This window comes from Diabrotica undecimpunctata, chromosome 3 (assembly GCF_040954645.1).
Source record: "Diabrotica undecimpunctata isolate CICGRU chromosome 3, icDiaUnde3, whole genome shotgun sequence".
Lineage (NCBI taxonomy): Eukaryota > Metazoa > Arthropoda > Insecta > Coleoptera > Chrysomelidae > Diabrotica > Diabrotica undecimpunctata.
In genome coordinates, this window is record NC_092805.1 from 151,282,595 (window position 1) to 151,306,025 (window position 23,431).

The following is a 23,431-nucleotide window of genomic DNA, read 5'->3' on the forward strand; positions in this document are numbered from 1 at the left end:
CCTTAAAAAGATAGAGGTCTTTGAAATGTTGGTCTACAAACGCGCTATATATATTATATATATATATATATATATATATATATATATATATATATATATATATATATATATATATATATATATATATATATATATAATATTAATTTTATTCCTCGAATGGAAAATAAAATTGAATCTTCTCAACAGATCTATTCTATCCTCTGCCAGTCTACTAATGTGTTCGTTTCACTCCTGTTTCCGTTTTGTCACCCATCCATTTATGTCTTCTATATTGCATGCTCTTCTTATGTTTTCGTCTATGTTGTTTCTAGTAGACATCTCATTTTAGATGTGTCAGGTCTTGTCTCCGCCGTGTATATTAATATAGGTCTAATTGCTGCTTTATATATTCTTCTGTTTTTGTGTCTTATCTTAGGTGTTTGTTCTTCCAGATTGTCATTAAGAGATCGAAAAGAGAGAGAGATAGAAAAACGAAATTAGGTATGATATTTCTATAAATAAATTATATAAAATTAGTGCTATTTTAAGATATTATTCTTGATTTATTGGTAAATTGAATATTCATACAATTTTTATTCATTGTAAACTTTTAAAAAAATCACTTACCATAAATACAGCATATTGCAACAATACTTATTGATTGATTACTTGATTAACTTGATTATTCTCACCACATATTTTAAAAAATTATTACACCTGCAATATCACTCGTTATATTACAATAACTAAAAATTTAATAGTTATTTAATGACATAATAAATTAAAAATTTTAATATATTTTAGGTAATCCTGGTTGTCTAATATTAAGTAATAAAGAGTATTATCTTAGGTTATTTTTATTTTGTTCGTTTAAACCTTAAGTCGCGTTTACACGATGACAATTGGCGAGACAATTGTCATAGAACAATTGTCATCACGTGGTTGCGGATTGTCGTAGGCCAGTCCAGTTGAACGAGAAGATGTTTATACGGGGCCAACTATTGCCATGGCAGTAGACAGTTAAAACATGGCCAACTGCTCATCATCAGTTGGGTCCGGTGAGAGAACTGGCAAAAAACAAGACAGCACTACTGGCCTACACCGTTCACACGGCGCCAATTGTCGCGACAATTGAGATTTCGAGTAGTGGGGGGCTCACTGGGCGCAGCTCATTGTCCTCACTACTCCCGGAGACAACTGAATTTTGGGCCAATTGTGAGGGGAGTTGGCAAGGCAGTTGGCCTGAAGTGTTTAGACGAAGATAATAATTTCATGCCAGTCAGTTGTCTTCTGACAATTGTCTCGCCGATTGTCATCGTGTAAACGCAACTTAAAGCTCAAACAGTAACAATGCAACAGATTACTATTTTTTTAAAACTTCGGAATGATATAATTTTTTTTAATTGCAAAATTAGGTTATTATAATTTAAGTTTTGATCATATTATTATAATGTTATTTTGGAACGTTTGCACAATTATCTATTTACAGAATTATTTTCTTTGTTAATTTTAATATACCATATTACAGTGTTCCTTTCATTTTCCTGCTCCACGCCATTCAGTTCTCTCTAATACCACTCAAACTCCATTAAAATTACTATTTCCACTTAAACAGTTTTTTTTCTTGGGCCGTAGACCCGTTCTTCTCCAATGGTTGTCGGAGAGTCCATTGTATCACCTCTTAATGTTTGGTCTGTTCTTAGACTCAAAGCACAGCCTCTGACTCATCAAACAACTCTGCTACGCCCAGCTTCCATTTGCTCGTCTCTGAATAAGTTCTACATCAAGTCCGATCCCACATTGCTCCCCCTATAATCTAATCCCACAAAATATTTGTGGCCTCGCAGTCAGTTGTTTCAAAGGTAGGGAAGACTGTTGTACCTAGACCATGGTGTACCTTGAACGATGTCGTATATCTAATCAATGCTGCTACCTAACGGGCTCTCCGCAAACCTCGTTCATCATACAACCACCCAAGATTTTTTCTATTTTAATACTTGAATAGCACGCTGTTTGGTGAGTAGATTGCGTACTTAATTTTGTGAATTGGTTAAACACTTTGATCTTGGCAGCCATATTTGGTTGAAACGAAACTATCGTGTACTTACCTTAAAGCCAACGGTCATCGTATACTTTGGGCCGATTGCTCATAGTACATGACGTTGCGACATTTTATGTTTTATTTTATTTTTTGCAGAAGTTGAATCTGAAATTAAACATGACTAGATCTAATGAATGAGTAAAAAGGAAGGCAGTGGACGAACAGTCGGTGTATCAAGCCCTCAAGGCCGTAAATACCGATGATCCTGAGAAAAGAATGACTTGGCGAGAAGCAACATAGGTATTTAATATAAGTAGGGCTACGTTAACCACACACTCAAAGAATTTTAAAAACAGTATTGACTACCACTATTCGACAAATTATGCTGTAAAGCCAGTATTTACCAAGGAAGAAGAGTTACTCCTTGTTGCTTATATAAAAAATACTGCAAAAATGCAGTATGGATTAATCAAATAAGGCGTGAGAATGTTATGTTTCAAATATGCAGAAGCTAATGAGAAGAAAATAGACGACACTTGAAATGAGGAAGAAATTGCATGAGAAGAATGGATGAGGGGCTTCATGAAAAGAAACGCACAAGAACTATCAATCCGCAAGCCAGAGGCTACGAGCTTAAGTCGCATGACTAGTTTTAACAGAACGAATATTGGGCAAATAAAATTTGGAATCTTGATGAAACACGCTTGAGCACAGTTCAAGTAAAATTCAGAAGAGTTGCGCCTAAGGGTGTTAAACAAATGGATAGTGCCAAATTAGTAGAACGAGGATGCTTGGTCATGGTTATTGCTGCCGTAAATCCAATTGGTAATTTATTACTTCCCATGATAATATTTCCACGGGTTCATTTTAAAGAAAGAATGCTGTTTGGTAGACCGGTAGGATGTATTGGCACAGCATATCAATCGGGTTGGTCCAACGAAGAGTCCTTCTTGATGTTTTTGGACCATTTTATGAATGCCGTCAAAAGCTCAAAAGACGAACGTTTACTACTATTACTCGATAACCATCAGATACATTTCTCTCCAACGATTTTTGACAAAGCATCTGATCGAGGTATTGTCATTGCGACTTTCCCTACTCATAAGTCAAACAGGCTACAACCCTTGGACCATCATTATATGGTCGATTGAAAACATACTGCAATCAAGCTGTTGAAGGGTGCCTTTTGAGCAACAAAGAAAAAGTTTTGATATATACAGTGTACATAGGTGAGCTTTTAGGTACTGTTTTCTCTAAATCTTTCACTCCGAACAACATCTTATCTGACTTCCGTAAGTCAGGAATTTTGCCTTTCAATAAAGAAATTCTCACTGATGATGATTCTTTATATTCTTACGTGACTGATAGGCCTTCAAACTCTTCTAGCTCTGTCATTTTTATTTCGTTAGACACTGGTCCTTCAACTTCTTCAGCAAATATGACTTTGACTTTACAACCTCAGCCTTTAACTTTGACTCTTTGACTGTCACTCCGTCACCTTTGACTTCTTCAGAGCTCGCGCTATGTTCTTTATTTACTGAGATATTAACAGTTCTTGATCCTGCTACGTCTTCATCTTCAATCCCTTTTGCACCACCAATGGCTAACAAGGAAAAAATGAAAATATTAATAACCCTTAAATAAATACAACCTTATCTCAAGGCAAGGTAGAAAGAGGCAAGGTAGAAAACCGGGAAGAATCATAATTGCCACTGAAATACCAGAAAAGACTGCAATTAAAGAACAAAACTCAAAGAAAGACAAGTCAAAGAAGTATATAAATAAAATCAAAAAATAACACGAAATCAGATACTGAGAAAAGAGAGCATAGGCAGAAAAAAACCAACAAAAAAGTAGAAAGGTTTCAAGAAGCGACCAGTGACTTATCTGCTTCTGAAAATTCTTAGTATTAATAAATAATGATCATAGTATTGGTAAAAAAGAATGCTTATGTTGTTTAGTGACAAGTGTGGAAAACAGATGTGCAACTGCACTTGTTGTGGTCGTTGGGTACATTTTTTGTGTGCGGGTGTAGAAGGAAAACAATGGAAATGCTACATGTGTGATATTTGTATGACTCTTTCAAATGAACAAAGTTTATATTAGTAAAAGTTTGTAAAAATATGCTTTAAATAATCAATATATTCTTGAAAATGAGTACATTTTTATAAGCAACCTTTGTTTATTGCAGAAAGCTTATGAACACAATAAAAAAACATCGTATCTGGACCACACACCTCGGAACGATAAATACTCTCTGCTAAACGTCATTATACAAGGCGGAGGAGGAAAAAAAGACTTTGAAAGAAAGAAAGAAGAAATCTTGGCTGAGGAATATCAGAGATTGGATTAACCTCAGTGTTAAACAGATATTTTACAAAAGATAGGGAACCGTTTAAAGAAGCGATCGCCAATCTCCGTTAGAAGACGGCACAAGAAGAAGAAGAACCTTTGTTTTGTACTTGGCTCAAGGTACAAGATGCCTGTCCCAACGTGCATGGGCATCGTGTATCATGGACCATTTGACACAAAATTTATTTTAAGCTTTATTTGAATACTCATATCAAATTAACTTATCGCAAACTATGCAAGAAGGATCAAATTATAACTACAGCCACTCAAAATTCTGAAATTTAGTTAAAACTACGAATTAAAAAATTTAACGCAAAAAGTGGTACCAGGTACAACAGTTTGCCCTACACTTTAACTAGATATGACTCTGGATAAACTTTGATCAAAATACATTCCACCTTGTTGAGCTCGCACGAACAAAGTACATGTGAGAACGTTTCGTTCTTGCTTTACATAGGTAACACCTTGGATTATATACAATAATCATGTAGTTTCAAATAAATTATGCAATATCTATATTATGATATTCTTGGTTATGCTTTATTAAAGCTTACCTTTTGATTACCAAATTTGTTGGAATGTTGCTGATAGTTCTAAATTATTTAGGTTTACACAATAGGTATAGAAACACTAATAAGAAGTCACTTTTAACTAACTAAACCGTAAAATGTTACACGATATGATAATGTGATACCGTGTACCTTCAATGAAATTTAAACGTATGATTTATACATTTAAAACAATAGCGATTACTTTGATCAGCATAATAAGTCCGTTAGTCTTGACAGATGTTAGTTAACTAAATATTTAGAATTTAAAATTTGGATATATAAGGAATTTAAATAAAAAAATACGTATCCGCAAGGTGAAACCCACATTGGTGAAATCATAATTTAGAGCTTTCAAAAAAAAATTTAATTAGAACAGGCGCTGGAATAAACCAGCTTTCCTTTTGATATTTTCGATGTCCAGGCCTCAACCCCATACATTTGCATCGAAGCGTTTTTTTCGGAGCGTTAATTAATATAGCACTTACAAAAAAGTTTTCATTCTGTTTAAAGTTGACCGTGCAATTTCAATGCAGCATCTTATTTCTTTTGTTTGCTCATTATCGTCTGTGATCCATGCTCCAAGGTATTTGTACGAAGATGTTTCTTCAATGTCTGTATTATCTAGTACTAGCTTAACTTTAATGTTTTGTCTTTTTGTAAATACCATAAACTTGGTTTTCTTCAAATTTATTTTTAGTCCATAATCGTAGCAAAGTATACTAAGTTGTTGAGCAGGGTGTTGCAGTTCTTCTAGTGTTTCCACCAGAAGGAGAGTATCGTCAGCATATATCTCATGTTATTATGAGGCTCACCGTTTATTATTAGGCCCCCATTGACTTTGGCTAACGCTAAATTCTGATATGGTTTTACTGTATACATTAAACAACAATGGTGATAAATTACACCCTTGGAGCACCCCACGGCGAATCTGGAAATCCTCAGTCAGTTTATTTTCAACTTTTATTTTCTCTGTTCGATTTCAATAAAGGTTACATATAATGCTAATGTCTCTACTGTCTATGTTTTTATTTAACAAAATTTCTTAGAGCCGATTATGCTGCACTCTATCAAATGCTGAAACACTGACTGCAAACAGTAAGTACATCTCCGTGTGCCCAGACCTTTCCTAAATAACATTTGTGCAATACTTATGCCTTTGTCTAATTTAATAAGTATTCTATTGTGAATTACTTTTAAAACCAATTTCAAGACATGACTCATTCTATTTCAGTATCTTCTTCGGCTCTACTTGTAATCGTCACTACAAGGTATTTAAATTGATCCACTTTTTCGAAACAATATTCTCTATTCCTTCTACTTATTTCAGTGGCGGCCGGCAGAGTCGGCAGTGATGACCCACACCTTTAAAGATATTATAAATTTTTTTTAATATTTAATTTAATCTGTATTTCGATAATTAATTGTGGCAGGTTATCAGTTGGTGTCATTTGTTTCTGTGAAAAAAAAATATCTGTAGATAATAAAGACTAAATTTTATTCATGGTTTTTAAAAGAATTCGACCAATTCGACCAGACTAAATTTTATTCATGGTTTTCAAAATAATTCTTCCAATCTGAACGTTAAGTGATCCCTGCGTAAGACACTTTTCAAATTAATGATCCGAAATCGAAGACATCCATCCGCCTGTGTGAATTCTTAAACAGACACGTTTTGGGGTTTCGGCAAGCCGATCCCATGCTTGACGATTTACATGTAAAAATCAACGGAATAATAGTTGATGAGCAACCAAACATACATTTCTCTCCATACGCATTTAATTGCCAAGTACGACAAATTTAAATTTGTCGTTTGCCGATGTTTCATTTGGATTGGTCGCGAACTGTAGCTTGCGAGCGCGGGATGAAATTTTATTTCGGGATGGATAGTACTTAAGAACTGGCTTTTCTTTCTGGGATTTATTTATTTTTTAAAGTAATACTGTGATACGTTACCACTGCCGTAAATAATTAAAGGTTAAAAGGTTTTTTGATATATTAGAAGCTTTTTTTAAATTAAAGTGTAAACAAATTCAGGTAAAATAACCTAAAAAATGCAAGCTATGGGAGAAACTGTAAGTATTGATAAATCTGATATTTTAAATTATATTTTGCAAAATGGGTTTTCATCTATTTCATACGAAGTACAAATTGTTATTAAAAATAAAGGGCGTCATTTACCTAAAATGTCCCGGCTTATAAATATTAGTGCTGGAGGTAAGGGAAGTAATAGATCATTTTCAAATAATTGGTACAGCAAGTACTCATGGCTTATCGGGAGTTAAATAAAAAACAAACTTTTCTGTTTTTATTTTCGACAAATAGGGGCAAACATCAAAATCCGTGGTGCGAATATGGTTACGATAATTTAAAGGAATTATTTAGGGCTTTACAGAAACATGATTTCGAAAGATCATACATACAGCCAGATTAAATTAGATTTATTTGGAAAATAAAATATCTATGTTTCATTAGACAATGCCCAACGTAAAAATGCTATTAAGATAGATGGATAATGCTGAATTGAAATTACTCTTACCGCCGCTTGATGAAGACAACCGCATGCAACAGGAACCACAACTAAAATGAACTCGATTTTGATATTTAAAACAGCTAGGGATAAAAAAAAGAGTGGAAGTATTGGCCGAAGAGTGCCACGCGAAAATGCTACTGAATTGACAAGTCCGGTGTGGCCTTATTTTCTATAACATCTACTTTCTCTCGACAGAAAAGATTATTTCATAGAAGACCAACATCTCAGCTTTTCTTAGAAAGTAACCTGGGTTGTTCGACAATAGAAACTAACTTCTTTGTTAAGAGGAAGGGTTTGTATTTAACTAACGAAAGATAATAAGGGCAAGGAACATACTGTGAGCTATTTCGTTGTAGCGAACAGGCATGATAAATCGCTCGTTGCTTATGGGTTATTTTTAAGGCTTCTAGCAAAGTACATACCATAGGTGACGTGAAAGTAATTTTGCTAAGAGGAATAATTAAGGAAATTTTAAACATGCTTCAAAGTGTAAGTTAAAATTAGAGTTAAATTGAATGAAACTTTGCAAAAAGGTAGTTTTGTTCATGTTGATCAAAAGTTCCCATTGTCCCAAGACTCAAATCAATTTTTTCTGTGTTATAGAGCATCAAATTGTCAAATTAAATATCAAAATCATGATTTTGGAATCTTTCCGTCCAACGCATTCAATATACGGCATCTGAATCTCAGTAAACACGAATATGGTATCTGTTTTTTCTTTTTTTTAAACTCTATATCTCAAAAAAAATTGATTTCTCAGTCTTGGGATAATAATAACTTTTGATCACCATGGCCAAAGCTACTTCTCTGCAAAGTTTCAGTCAATTTAACTAAAACCATTTTTATATAAGTAAATAAAACATTCACCAGGAATATTTGCCCGAATACGACAACCAATGAGGCTAGGAGTTGAATCTTGTGTCACGTTTCAGGGGATTATTTTGAATAGTTTTTGTAGCTTTACGTCTATTTAAAATTTTATTAGTGGTACTTTCTATTATTGTTCTGTTTTAGTATTGGATAGTTCTTGAGAATATATATAATTTATTTTTTTTTGCATAAAAACGCTCGTTTTATATGAAAAAAAAGAAGAACAATTGATTATCTGCATCAACGATCAAGCTATTTATAATAATATAGTAAAACCACTTCTTACGTTATGTTTATTGATTTCATAAAAATATAATTTCAAGAGCACTATATTTTATGTTTCGATAACTTCCAAAGGTGGACAATTGTAATGTCTTATATTTCTGGGCATCACCATACTATGTTGAATTGCAGCGACACTTTTCATGTACTCTTCCACAGCTTCGATCAAATGGCTTGGAACAATTGGTCCTATACCCGGAACTTTATCAACCCATATATCCTCGTACTCTTTCTGAAAAAATAACAAAAATATACATTTTAATCATCATGTATAATATTTATCACCGCAAATAAGAAAAAATGTATACGCTGTGATCATTTGAACATGATCTACCTCCAATATTTCACCGATAGGAAATAAATTCAACATTATAACAGCATTCAAAACAACAAACACATTAAGATCTATTTTATCTAAAGCTAAGCCTAATAATACGCCAGAAAGAACAAAGAATTGGATTTATAAAATACCTTGCGAATGCGAATATTTTATTATATTTTTATTATCAGTCTAATATTTTATAAAACGCGCGAATTAGTGAGATGGAGCTTAACAGTGGTGTACAAAATATGGACATATCAAATATTCCAATGATATTTGAAGATGAGCTGAGTCTGATGACCGGAAAATCGAAGATATAAGAAATGAATTAGATGAAAATCTTAATGTGGCCGAAAACGAATACATATATAAGGGAATACTTAGATGAAAATTCTAATGAGTTACATTTATGTAACCCATTTTACATTTTAAGACAAATTCAAAAATATTTTGTGGAAAAAAAACTTACTGTTTAATGGAGATGTTTTAGCATTCAAAGGTGATTCTTCAGTACCTGCATGTATACAAGATTTTTCTACTCTATTTCAGTTTTTTAAAAGACTGGAAGAGATTACCAACCAATCTATTTTAAAAAGCGTTCAAAATAATTCTGCTAAGTCACCCAACATTGTTACAGATAACATCAGTAATTTATTGAAATACTGCATGTACTATATTTGAGTGTCCCAAATAAAAGAAACAATGAGCCAATATGCTTTTGATTCAGTCAAAAAAGTAATTCATTTTAGGTACAGATAATTTAAAAATGAAACTTGAGGATGATCCACAAGCAGATAGTCTTTATAAATTGAGAAATGTTGTAGAGCATTTAAATTTAAAAGTATATATAATGAACAATATTTATTTGTAGATGAACAACTATATGCAACTAAGACCAGGCATTATCTAAAACAATACTTGCCCCTTAACCCACATAAATGGGGATTTAAACTGTTTCTATTAAGTGGTGTAAGTAGCTTTTCTTCTCAATTTGAAATTTACACTGGCCAAGAAAACAGAGCTCTTCGAAATACAGAGCCAGATCTGGGGACTAGTGGCCAGATCTAACTACCACATTAAAGTGGTTAGATTATGTCGAGATATTCCTAACAATAAATTCTTTAGGGTTTCCTTCGACAACTACGATCATCTTACTCTTCACCATCAATCCTTAGATTAGATAAGATTAAGAGAGGTGGCCTTTCGGCCTATTCCACTGCGACCTTTTCAGATCTATTGTGGTTCTCTAGTCCTAGATAACATTCTCTAGCCTGATCCTTTTTATAAAGTCTAGTACCTTCGAGACTGTACCTTTCATGTAGTTATTTGCCGGTGGATTTTCTTCTCCTAAAAGAACCACACATTTTCCAGACTGTCACACTGACATAAAATGTGCTCTGCTGTTTCTTCTTCGAGGTTACAGAATCTGCATAGGTCATCATCTTATAATCCCATTAGCCTCAAGTGCCTATTTAGCTTACAGTGCCCTGTTAGAAGACTATGGCTTTGACTGTGTTTGCTTATTGGATCTGCCGTAAATTTTTGGCAAATGTTCTGTAATGATCTGTTTCGCCTTTGTCCTAGTAAATTCCTCCACCATTCCAGAGATTTGCAACGCCGCAGAAGGGTTCCGGTCCAATGAATGGTATTGATGAGACTTGTTTGGCCATTTCATCTGCTTTTTCATTGCCCTTATGACCCTCGTGCCCCGGTACCCAGGCTACGGTAACTTTGCTACGGTCTCTTAGTTTATTTAAGGCACGCATACAATCCCATACTAGCTTAGAATTGACCTCTACAGAATTGAGTGCCTTAAGTGCTGCCTGACTATCTATGAAGATGGCAACTGAACAGAACGTTCTTTCCTGCCTTTCTATTTTTTCCACGCAGTGATGGATTGCAGTTATTTCCGCCTGGAAAACTGTCACAATCATCAACCCTTAGTATTATATTTAACTAACCAAAGCATTTACTCATTGGGCACTATTAGAAGCGATGGGATTCCAAATTGCCTTCAGATAATGAGATAAAGAAGCGAGAAAAAGGCACATCCTACGAGTTTGTATCGACTGCAGAAGACTTTACCGTTATTTGGAAAGATAACAAATCTGTTATACGTATATCTAATTTTGCTGGAGAATTGTTAATACAAGAAGTAGATAACGTAAATCTAAAATCATCACATAACTCTAAGAAGTGTGGCAGGAAGAACAAAATATTTCGGAATAAAGAATAAGAACCTACTAAGAATAAAAGAAAATAATGCTGAGAAGTTCAACAAAAATAATCAAGCCAGTAATAAAATATCTTCCTCTAACAGAGTGATATTCATTATCGGGGGACATTATCGAATATACGAATATAGATTATACGAATTAAACCTGAAAAAATAATAAGATGAATCCCAGAACTAGAAACAAAAATAAAGAACATTAAAAGCATAATATGTTAAATATGAGTAAGTTAGAGATATAAACAAAAAAAATATATGGTTATATATACATATATACCTTTTCTTCTTTCTCCTCTTCGCTCTTCTCTTCTTCGGCAACAACTTCCTCGACCACCTCTTCTCCTTCCTTTTTCTTAAATTGTTCTATAGCTACCTGCTGCGAATCTGTAAGGGGCATTTCAGCTATAAGCCTGCACTTAAATTTTTCAATCTCTTCATCTTCTTCACCAGGAAGTTCTTGTTGTATTGACTAAAAATATAGCGAAATAAATAAATATAAAATATAATAATGTGGAAATAAACAACAATTTTAATTGAAGAGACGTTTATTTTGACGTGATTTCCACCTCGAAAATCGTTTTCAAAATACATATTAAATAATTTATTTTATTTGAAAATTGAAAAATTCTTCTAATTGTTTATTTTTATTCGTCTGAATACTTAATAATTTAAATTATATATTTTAAATAAGATAAATTTAGAATGCTATGTTGCTTTTAACGTGTATACCTTTAGACGCTCCAAATCTTCTAAAAGGATTTTCTCATCTTCGAAATCATCTGAAACGATCTTTCTAGGTTCTTCGATGACTGTATCAATGGATTCTTTTACAGCAGGCTCTTCTTCTTCAGGTAATTCCATATCCTTATCGGCGAGAGCTGCATACAAGGACTCGCCTTGATATTCTTCGTCTAAAAATAAAATGTATGTTTGTTAAATGTTTCATCTTAATTTCATGATAGAAGTTACCTTCAGCTTCCATTTCATACATTCGTTGAGCATAAAGTACTTCGGGGGCCACTGTGTCGTCGCCTTCACCAGGTTCCTCTTTAGAAACGTCTTGGAGATATGAAGGTAATTGGATCTCTCTAAAACGTATGGAAAACTTATTTTTAGTATAAATATTAGTAATATTATAAATAAATCAACTGATGGTAACGATGGTGGTAATGATAATAAAACCGTTGATTTCTTCAAATCTTAACAGTGAAACTTTGTTTAAAGCACTGTTCCTCGCATAGTTATTCATTTGGTAAATTAAGTGAATTAAATTGATGTAGGATATTTAGCGGAAAGTAAAAATACACCATACAAAGGCACAAAAACATAATCCTCGTAGTACAGCAGAAGGAACGATATTACCGCGGTATTTAGGGAGAAGAGGTAAGCATAAACAGATTGCTAATTTAAAAAATTATTTTCAAAAACAAGCTTAGACATCTACTTTAGATCGAGCGATTTGCACAGTAGATGACACAACACCGCTTAAACTGGGGGAACCAGAAATGTGTATATATCTACTACATTTCCTAAAAAACTACCTTAGGCCTCCTTCTTTAGCTCAGCTAAAGTCGGCAAACATGGTTTGGCCTTTTCCTTTTTTTCTTGTTTACCACATATGTCTATATGTGCATCATTGAGTTCTTTAATAAGTTCCTGTTCTTTTATGTTCAGTGATTTGATGTTCCAAGTGGCTATCCTTAATATCTTCTTTTTTTTTCATTGGTGCGTTGTCTGATTACTTGCATTGATCGTCTTCAGTTCTTCTTTTTCTTCAAGTTCCGCTCCTATCGGAGATTGGAAATCATTCTGGCAATTATAATTTTGTTGGTTACGTGCCTGAATAGTTCAATTGAACTGCATCCAAACTATTCACGGAGATTGCGTAGCCACGAGATTTTACGTCTTCCTACGCTTCTTCTGCCTTTGATTTTACCCTGCATTATATTCCTTGGTAGTTCGTATTTTTCACCTCTCATGATATGCCCCAAGTATTCCAATTTCCTCTTCAATATTCCAATTTCGTCTTCAGTAGATCCGTCCAGTAGTTATCTGAGGGACATCCTTGGTTCTATGAGCACTGCTGTATTTATAGTCCTCAAATAAGGTGCTAACCTGGTCTGAAAGCTCCCCCCTTCTTTACCCGGACTTGGGACCGGCAGTGATAGATGGTGAGCTACACAATCTACCCTTAACTACTCCAGCGGGGTTGGTGGAAAACCTACACGTGTTATTTTATATCTGTAGTTTGACGAAGAACAACTATTCAACTATTATCTAACATCGTTCGGTATTTCGAAAAGTGTGCATACTATAAAACTCCTGTCGTCAGAGATGAAAATGCCACTAAAACTCTAAAAATTATACGAACAAGCTGAATTTTGCCGAGAATATTAATTTTGGGACCCCAAAAAAGATGCAAAAAAGTTTAACATTTTTCCCCCGGGGCTTCCTTCTAAATTGCGCGCGTTACTGACATTCAAAATAGACGGTCGCTTTAAGCGTTGTTTCTGAGAGAACGGTTTATTCTACACAAAAAGTGCTAATAAATATTTTTGTTTAAAGTGATCTCAGCTACATTTTTTATTTGAAAGAATTTTTTCTACGGCGTATAAATTCTTGGTAAATCGATTTTTTTGCGTTTTTACCCCCCCTACAAGGGGGTTTTAGGGGGAAGCCCGGGGGTAAAAGTGATAAACTTGTTTGCATGTTTTTTGGGGTCCCAAAATTAATATTCTCTGCAAAATTCAGCTTGTTCGTATAATTTTTAGGGGTCAACTCTCTGACGACTGAACTATAACAACCATCATGATATGCAAATTGCATATTTTGCATATAATGCATAAAAAATGCAAAAATATCAAATTTTGCATATTTTTATAAAAGTGAGCATAAAGTGCATATAATTTGAAAATTTGGTGTTAACTATATATTTTTATATTCAAACTTACAGATAGCATGAAAATGCCAATATTTAATTTTGTTTTATAATCACTTGGTATTTAAATTTTTGGTATAGTAACTAATAAAAGACAGCGTCTTATCGTTTTATCACGTTTTGTCCTGGAATTAAGGGTTTGTGTTTGCCAGTTTATGTCTTTGGGTAAAAATTTTTATTTTGACTGTCAGTTTCACTTGGTTTTACTTTTGTTGTAAAATTGGAGGCGTAAGCAACGTGTATTTCTAATTGTGAATAAGTATTGTGCTTTGAAAATGCCGAAAACAAGCAATGTTTCAACTTGGATAAAACCTTACAAAGAGCTATCTATGGATATGGATAAAGTTTATTGCTCATGTTGTGGCAAAACCGTAAGTACATACGTATTATTTTATATTTTATTTTAAAAATTTACACGGTGGTACAAAAATTTTAAAATTGGAGATTATGTTTAAGAAAAGTACCGACACAAATAAATCGATGTATTTTTTCTTTTTTCAAGCATTTTTTAAACTCCTTGCGATAAAAAGTAGGATACCTATTTAAAATTCAAATCATTCAATAGTCTACTAAAAGGTCGCTAACATTTTTTTTTTCTAACAATAGCATAGTTTGCTTTAATTTTGCTAAAAACAAAAACATATCATATATTGGACTTAATTAATTAAGTGCTTTTAATTTATGCTCACAGTATTTTTTCTTTAAATGTATACAGAAAACATCAAGAGCCTCTTGTAAATATTTGGGGGTTCTTCCTTCTTGCACAGTCATTTCTTAACATTTTCAACATTACTACACCGATTTTTATTTAATTTAATTTAAATATTTTAATTGTTATGCAAAAACGGTTCATTTTTATTTTATGCCTACAATCTAAAATTTTAAAAATGGGTACTATAGAATATTTATATTCTTTTTTAGATTTCATCTGAAAAAAAAAATTCAAATATATCAGCATGTCAGCACCGCGAAACATTTAGCTAAAAAAATAAAAACCACATTCGGTAAAAATATCAACTTTCAGTATCCAAGTGCTTTCAGGCAAGTTTCAAAAAACAAACCGAACAAGAAACTTTTAACGAAGACTTGTGTCGTGCATTAGTATATTCTAATATACCGCTTTCAAAATTATCTAATGAAAACTTTAGTTCTTTTTTAAAAAAATATTGCAAACAAAACATTCTCAGTAAACGAACTCTAAAGAGAAATAATGTCAATTTGTTATACTCCGCAGTTATCCACAACATAAAAGCCTAAAAAGGTAATAATTACTTTTACATATGTGTGGACGAGACCACTGACTCGTCAGGAAGATACATTGTGCACTTATTTATTGGTGTATTTTTCCAAAATCGTATTTAATGTCCTGTAAGCAAGTGGAAAAACCAACGCTCTAACAATATCACGGTTTCTACAAGAAGCATTAGCAAACTTTTTTCTTTCTGTTGCTGTGTCTAATAATAAATTAATGCTTATTTTATCTGATGCCGCACCGTATATGGTAAAAGCAGGACAAAATTTAAAAATATTTTCATCATGATCATCATCATCCAGCCTTCATTTATCACGTCATAGACATAGGCCTCCCTTAAACTCCTCCATTCTTCGCGCGATAAAAATATTTTATCCAAACTTAATACATGTCACTTGTTTAGCGCATGGAATAAACAGAGTTGCGGACGAAGTAAAAAAAAATTCAGTAGTTAACAGTATAATAGAGAGCGTCAAAAAGGTCTTCCTGAAATAACCTGTAAGAATACAATGTTACAGAGATATGCTTCCTGCTGTTCCACTGCCACCGCAACTCATTTTAACACGTTAGTGAACATGGTTGGAAGCAGCTAATTTCTATGCTGATCATTTTGTTGATAAAAAAAATAATTAACCTTTGAACGGATGATAGTTGCCAATCTTTGGATTCTCTAAACTCAATTAGAATCCTCCAAATTATCATTGTTAGAGAGTACAGTTTTAATAAAAGAATTTCAGTCATTGTGTCAAAACGTTAAAGGTACCTACAATTGGAAAGGAATTAAAAAAAAAATAAAGTAACCATGGAAAAAATAGTGGTTACCAAGTTCTTTCTGAAGTGGTTCAAGTACTAGCTGGGACATTTTCTGAACCACTTAACTTAGAACCATATATTATAGTAAATTTGAAAAATGCCCAGTTACATCAGTTGATGTCTAAAGAAGTTTTTCTATTTACAAATATATGTATTCAGATAGAAGCCATAAGTTTTTATTAGAAAATTTTGAACATCATTTGATAATCTATTGTTACCACAATTCAAAACAATATTTATATGTTAAAATAATTGTATATATTATGTATTTATAATATTGTAAGTATTTTTGTAAATAAAAAATATTGTGAATATTTTTTATTACATGCGTATTTTCTAGATAAATATGCATATTTTGCGTAAAATACTGCATATTTTTGCATAAAATACTGCATATTTATGCGCATATTTCATACTTTTTTATTTGCATATTTGCCTAAGTCTAATCATGATTTTAAATCAATGTTACTATGTATCTAAAAAGATTTAAATTAGCTGCTAAAAACGATTTTCAGATTGGAAATCGGAACCTCAAAAACACGTCATGTAAGATGCAATTATTATTACAATCAATTTTGGTTGAATCTCATATAAATACAATATTTAGATATAAATTTGTTTTAGCATAAACCATCAAAGTTGCGTAAACGCAAAAACTTTTTTTCTGAAAAACCAGTGTTTCATTTTTTTAAATTTCATTTTTGCAATTTATTTTAATTCATGTTGAAGCATGTTCATAATTTCTTTAAATTATTCCCTTTAATAAACTATTTTCACGCCGCCCATGCCTGCATACCTTCGTTTTGTTACGCCTTTTTTTAACAAAGAAATAACTTCGCCAAATGTTACTTCTTCTTTTTATCTTGTTTTGGTACATAAAAATCTTTCCTAATAACAAAGGAAAAAGGACCTATTGTGAAATCTCCGAGCTACCTTCTCAGAAAATCAGAAGAGTTGTTTTTCGTAGAAACTTTACTTTCTATTGGTAAACGCTACGAAAATGAACCCCAGCAGCCCGGATATTTAATGTCAATTTCGCGTGGCATACTTCAGCCAATATCCCCTCCCTATTTTCAACCCTCGCTTGTCTAAGCCCTTCTAAATTCACAATCCGATATTCATTTCCAAGTTGGTTCCTGTGGCAAGCGGTCTTATCTTCGACAATCGGCGGTAAGTGGATTTTCAATTCACCCTTATTTATCTTTGCACAGTGTGTCTTATATTGATTATTTTCTCTTTTGTCAAACAGACGTCTTCCAACTGAAGTCACTTCTGTTTGCCGTTCCTATTTTACACCAATTCAGATTGTATACCGATTCCTATTATACACCGTCCATCCGTGTACAATTTTCAAGCATTCACCGCAAAGTTAGTTCACCTGAACATCAGTCATCTCTATGTTCCCTCAACCACCTGTAGTACCCCGGTACCGGTAGCTGCCTCTTTTCGTCGACCTAACAGACAATCTAAGGGATTACGTTAGGAAGACTGCAATTTATTGTGGTCGTGTCGTCCCAACTACCTGTTGTGGTGGACCGAAGTCAAGTGCCTTATTGAGGGCGTCATACTATTATTTGAATACACCTGTGAGTATAAGTTTTATTGACTAAACTGTGGTAACGAAATCCTTAGCAGTTGATTTATGACTCCAGTTCAGTGTACCTTCTTATTTATGGAGCTTTGGTTTGACTGAGTAATATAGTAAAAATACAGGATAATATATACGTATAATTAACGGACCATTTATTTTATATATGTAGATATAATTATAATGTTCCTTGCCTTTTTTTTCTAATTCTTGAGGATACTAAATTATTTATAACTATTTTTTTTGATATATCTTTTTGTTTGTAATTAATAATCAGTTACGCAATAATCATGCTATTTATTCAACTGTTTAATAAAATTTAATATGGTACATTTACTTTAACAAATATACCTAAATATAGTTTTGTTAAAGAACTATTTGCTTTTTATTTCTTTTATATTTTTTTATACAATTTGGATTTATATTTTTGTGTTTCTCTTCCAGGCATTTTTTATTGAATTATATTATTATATTTATTTGTTTGATCGTATATTTTAAGTATATGTGTCGAAATATTAGGAGTGTACCGCATAATTCCGATACTTTTCTCTTTCACGGTTTACTTTATCCTCGCGTGAGTTCTCTAGCTGTACCTTACCTTTCTCGTCATCCTTTTTTTATGTGCCTTAAGGTTTCCCTGTTCCTCTAAAAATAGGGTGGTGCCCAAATAACTTTTCTTCTCTTATCTCTTATCTTCTCTTCTAACTTCTTGTCTTTGTGTTGTAAGTACTTCTTTAATTGATCCGTGATATTTGAGCTGTAACAAGAACCCCGACCAAGATACCTCTACCAGACTGAAGCCCGAGCCTAGTACCGTTCTTTGTGTAACCTCCAATCGATCATCAAGAGGGTACACAGAAAAGAATGGCGCCCAATGTGGTAGCTAACAGCAAGAAAATATCGTCCAATGTGGTAGCTAAATGGTAAAAAATAGCACCGCAACGCAGTCTTCAAATATAAGTATCTTCTCTTCTCTCGACTGTTTTTTATCTAAACGAGTTTAAAAATGGATTCTTCTGTTATCTCTTATCTCAAGGTAAATCAGATCGATTACGAACTGAAAATCAGAGGTATTAAGTCAAATAGAACTCTTTCCGAAAAAAAATCTATTCTTAAGAAAGCCCTTCAGAAAGCCACTCCGATTATCGATCTAACGGAAAATCCCCTTATCTTCGAAGATGAATCAAGCCAGATCGAAACTATCTTTTCCGAAGTCGAAAATCTTATTTCTGAATTTGAAGGAAACCCTAGTGATTCTGTCTACAAAAGAACAAAGGCCCATTTATTGCATCTTTCCCTAAGACTACAACGTCTAACCCCAGATCCACAGAAACCTGTGGAATCGAATTTTAAAGACGAAGCTATCTCTACCTGCCTTCTGTTAGAAGCAAACCTAGATGATAAAATAATCACTACCGACTCGAATCCCGCATATATACCTTTAACTTCACAAGCTCCTATGCCAGCCATTAACCCTATCGTCCATGTTAATACTCCTGTCAATGTAGGTGATTGGAATATTAAATTTTCCGGTGATCCTAAGCATCTATTTAGTGTCTTGGAAAAAATTCAAAATCTTGCTGAATCGCGTGATATTCCCGATGCGATACTTTTCCGATCTGCCGTGGAATTTTTCTCAGGTAATGCAGCTAAATGGTTTAGCAGCGTTAAATCTAAACTTACCTCTTGGCCACAACTGGTCGAATTACTTAAATTCACATTCCTTCCGCATGGCTATGAAGACGAACTGTGGGATCAGATCAAAAGCCGTAAGCAAAGAAAAAATGAACCTTTCGTTCTGTATCAAGCAGACATACTTAATTTAATAAAGAGATTACCGAGACAGCCCTCCGAAAAAACCATAATCTCTTATATTCGTTCAAATCTTCTACCGGAATATTCTACTATGATAGCCACTAGTACGGTGGATACCGTAGACCAATTATCTTCTCTCATTAATACCGTCGAAATAAATGCTGCCTCAGTTTTCAAACGTGACTCTCCTTCTATTTCTAGCATAGAAAACCAAAGAGATGCCCAGAGAAACCCTCCGAGACATTTTCAGTCTAGAAACAATTTTTCTAGTAATACCTTTCCCACGAACCGTTCTTTAGGCAAGAATTACGTACCTCCCTTAACTTCTAAGCCAAACTCTTCCACTGCGTGTTGGAATTGCCAAGGCAAAGGACACAGTCACCGTGAATGTCGTCGTCCGAGGAAAATATTTTGTTATCGATGTGGAAAATCTCAAGTTACCTTCCCACAATGTACAAATTGTAATCCTCCAAAAAACTAACGTAAGGAATAAATACTATCGGCTATTCTATTCCCAGACATCCCAAAAAGTCCGATATCTCCCGATCCTCCAGTTATTCTTTAAATAGAATTCAGAATAATTTACCTCGAGATTACCGTTCTCCTACATCTCACCGAAGTACCTTTAACTCCCGTCAGCGAAAACAATGGAATAAGAACCGAGACTTTTCGCATAGAAACTCCTACCGCTTGACTGAAAATGAGTGGAAAAATTACCTTACGGAAGTTAAAAACTTCTATCGTCTTCCTTCTCATAATAAAGTCTGTCCCCTTGTGATCTCTAAAAAGACTGATAAAAGACCCTACATATCTGTAAATATCTACAATCAAGATTTTACTGTACTATTGGATACCGGTTGTTCCATTACGTGTGCCGGACAACAAGGTCTCGCTTTTCTTAATCAAAATAAAATTCCAATAAATAAATCCGTTAACTCGACAGTTTCTCTAGCAGACGGTTCCAATAAAAAAGTAACTGGTCTCATAGATTTACCTATTCTTGCCGATAATGTCTTTAGAGTAATTCAATGCCTTGTAGTGCCTTCTTTACCGTGTTCTTTTATCCTTGGAAGTAATTTTGCTGAACAATTTTGTCTCTCTATTGATTTTAATACCAACCAATGGAATACTAAGTCCGACAAACCAAATCATCCTTTTTCTATGGCCAATCCAGAAGCTATCTTCCCGCATCTTTGTTCGTTAGAATCTCTTAGTCCAGCCGACCGTACCTTAGCGAACAAAATTATTAATAACTTTAACGAAGTTAGTAGCGCTGAAGGTATAGGCCGCACAAATAAAATTCAAATGACAATAGATACAGGCGACTCAAAACCATTCAAGCGACGTCCTTTCCCTATGTCTCCATATATGTCGAATATCTTAAATAAAGAACTAGATTCAATGCTCCAGCTAGGTGTGATAGAACCCAGTTGTAGTTCTTGGTGTTCACCCGTTTTGTTGGTTAGGAAGAAAAATGACGAATTTCGTTTTTGTTTTGATGGTCGTACTTTAAATGATGTCACTAAACATGACACCTACCCGCTTCCAAATATCGATAGGATCCTCTCTCTTTTACGAGGTGCAAAATTTATCTCATCTATTGATCTTAAGAAAGCTTTCTGGCAAATCCCCTTGGAAAAATCATCTCGTGAAAAAACTGCTTTCGCCGTAGTAGGTCGAGGGTTATTCCAATTTACCGTTATGCCTTTCGGTTTGTGTAATTCAGCACAAACACAACAACGTCTAGTAGATGCAATTTTCGGACCTGAATTCGAACCCTTTATTTTTTGTTATCTTGACGATATAATAGTATGTTCCCCTACCTTTGAAGAACATATCTCTCTTCTTTCTAAAGTTAAAGAAAAGCTAAAGGACGCAAATCTTACCATTAACGTAGATAAATGCGAGTTCTTCAAAACTTCCCTTAAGTTTCTCGGTTATATCGTTGGTGATAATTCTCTTCGGTCGGATCCCGAAAAAATATCTGCTATGATAACCTATCCCAGACCTACAAACACTACCGAAATTAAACGCTTCATTGGACTTTGCTCTTGGTACCGCCGTTTTATTAAAAATTTCTCTACCCTTGTCTCTCCAATAAACGATCTCCTAAAGGGTAAAGGAAAAGAAAAGAAACAAACCATTACGTGGAATCCTGAAGCTGAAAAGTCTTTTATCTTAATCAAGCAAGCCTTAGTATCTGCCCCCGTACTGGTTCAACCAGATTTTTCGAAACCCTTCGTCGTTCAAGCCGACGCCAGTGATACTGGAGTTGGAGCTGTTTTGACGCAAAAATTAGATGATAGCGAACAAGTTATATGTTACGCTAGTCGATCTCTGACTAAAGCCGAGCGAAATTTCTCTGTCACAGAACGTGAGTGCCTTGCCGTCCTTTTCGCCATTGAAAAATTTCGTCCGTACGTTGAAGGAACCAAGTTCACCGTCATTACTGACCACTATTCCCTTCTCTGGTTGACTACCCTCAAAAATCCCTCTGGTCGTCTTTGTCGTTGGGCCATGCGCCTCAAACAACATAACTTTACTCTTGTTCACCGAAAGGGATCCTGCCATAAAGTACCGGATGCACTCAGTAGAATGCACGAACAAGTCCCTCTGGACGAAACTCCTGTAAGTCCCGAATTAGCTTCTCTCGATGTTGATCTAAATAGAATCGAGCCCTGGTACGATAACTTACGGTCAAAAATTATCGCTAATCCAGATAACTTCCCCCAATGGAAAGTAGAAAATGAATATGTTTATAAGTATGTACCTACCTGTCTACCTTTTAAATCTAACGAAATAGAATGGAAAATTTTAGTACCTTCTCCCCAGAAACACGACGTTCTCAAATCCTGTCATGAACCTCCTACTTGTAGCCATTTAGGCTATTTTAAAACTCTATCCCGGGTCAAAGAGAGATTTTACTGGCCGAAGATGAGGAGAGACGTCCTCAAATACGTTCGTTCTTGCCAAGTCTGTGGAGCACAGAAAGCTCCAAATGTTCCTCAAATGGGTTTAATGGGAAATCAGAAGAAAGCCGAGTTCCCGTGGCAAATAATTGCTATTGATTTTATCGGTCCCCTCACGCGCAGTAAAAAAGGTTTCTCTTGGTTACTCGTCGTGACTGACTGGTTCTCTAAATATACGTTAATACAACCCCTACGCAAAGCTACCGCCCAGAATGTCGCTAACTTCCTAGAAAATAATGTTTTCTTAACTTTCGGTGTTCCCCAACACATCATATGCGACAATGCCTCTAATTTTAATAGCAAAATTCTTAAGAATCTTTGTCATGAATACAGAGTTCAAAAAATCTGGTTCACTGCCGTTTATTCCCCCCAATGCAACTTCGTAGAAAGAAGTAATCGTACCATTTGTACCGCTATTCGCAGCTATATTACCGAACATTCCGAATGGGATAGAGAAATTTTTAAAATTCAACAAGCTATTAATACCGCCCGCCATGAAGTTACTCAACACTCCCCAGCTTTTCTGAATTTTGCCCGCAACGTTCCCTTATTAGGAGATTATTATAATCGTCCCCATGACCAGCTCCAAAATATCGAATTCTCTCCCGGTAACAGAGACGAATATGCCTCTGAAATAACTGGATTGTCGACTGTCTTCAAGGAAGTCCAAACCCACCTATCTAAAGCCTATGAAAGAAATGCCAAATACTATAATCTCCGCAAACGAGATGTTCAATTTTCTGTTGGTGATACCGTGTGGCGCAAAAATATTGTTCTTAGTAGTGCTCCAAAACGTTTCATGTCTAAGCTTGCTCCCAAGTATGTCAAGGGTACAATATCCAAAAAATTCTCTCGTCTGGTGTATCAAATAAAAAACGAAGATGGTACTAATCCTG

The 23,431-nt window shown here is 34.3% G+C and overlaps 4 protein-coding genes across 5 annotated transcripts in view; 1 reads left to right on the forward strand and 3 right to left on the reverse strand.

Annotated features, from left to right (window-relative positions):
- The window catches only part of LOC140437565 (transmembrane protein 53-A), a 34,492-nt gene extending 29,340 nt beyond the window's left edge, over nucleotides 1–5,152 (reverse strand). Inside the window, exon 1 of one of the 2 annotated variants that reach the window (XM_072527165.1) lies at nucleotides 4,927–5,152. The gene's annotated coding sequence lies outside the window, so the exon portion shown is untranslated. Of the gene's footprint in view, nucleotides 1–606; nucleotides 630–4,926 lie in introns of those variants that run through there. The other variant, XM_072527167.1, reaches the window with a different exon arrangement.
- LOC140437569 (myrosinase 1-like) overlaps nucleotides 1–23,431 on the reverse strand; it is a 370,048-nt gene that overhangs the window by 273,665 nt on the left and 72,952 nt on the right. The window lies entirely within an intron of this gene.
- LOC140436090 (uncharacterized) lies at nucleotides 2,779–3,171 on the forward strand. The gene has a single exon (XM_072524798.1). It carries the CDS (start codon nucleotides 2,779–2,781, stop codon nucleotides 3,169–3,171), a length of 393 nt encoding a protein of 130 aa, XP_072380899.1.
- Nucleotides 8,598–23,431, reverse strand: part of LOC140437567 (uncharacterized) — a 33,317-nt gene continuing 18,483 nt past the window's right edge. The window contains exons 5-8 of the mRNA XM_072527168.1: nucleotides 12,130–12,248; nucleotides 11,890–12,071; nucleotides 11,438–11,629; nucleotides 8,598–8,837 (exon numbers count right to left, since the gene is read on the reverse strand). Of these exons, the coding sequence (XP_072383269.1) occupies nucleotides 8,658–8,837; nucleotides 11,438–11,629; nucleotides 11,890–12,071; nucleotides 12,130–12,248 (673 nt within the window). The 3' untranslated portion in view covers nucleotides 8,598–8,657. The remainder of the gene's footprint in view (nucleotides 8,838–11,437; nucleotides 11,630–11,889; nucleotides 12,072–12,129; nucleotides 12,249–23,431) is intronic.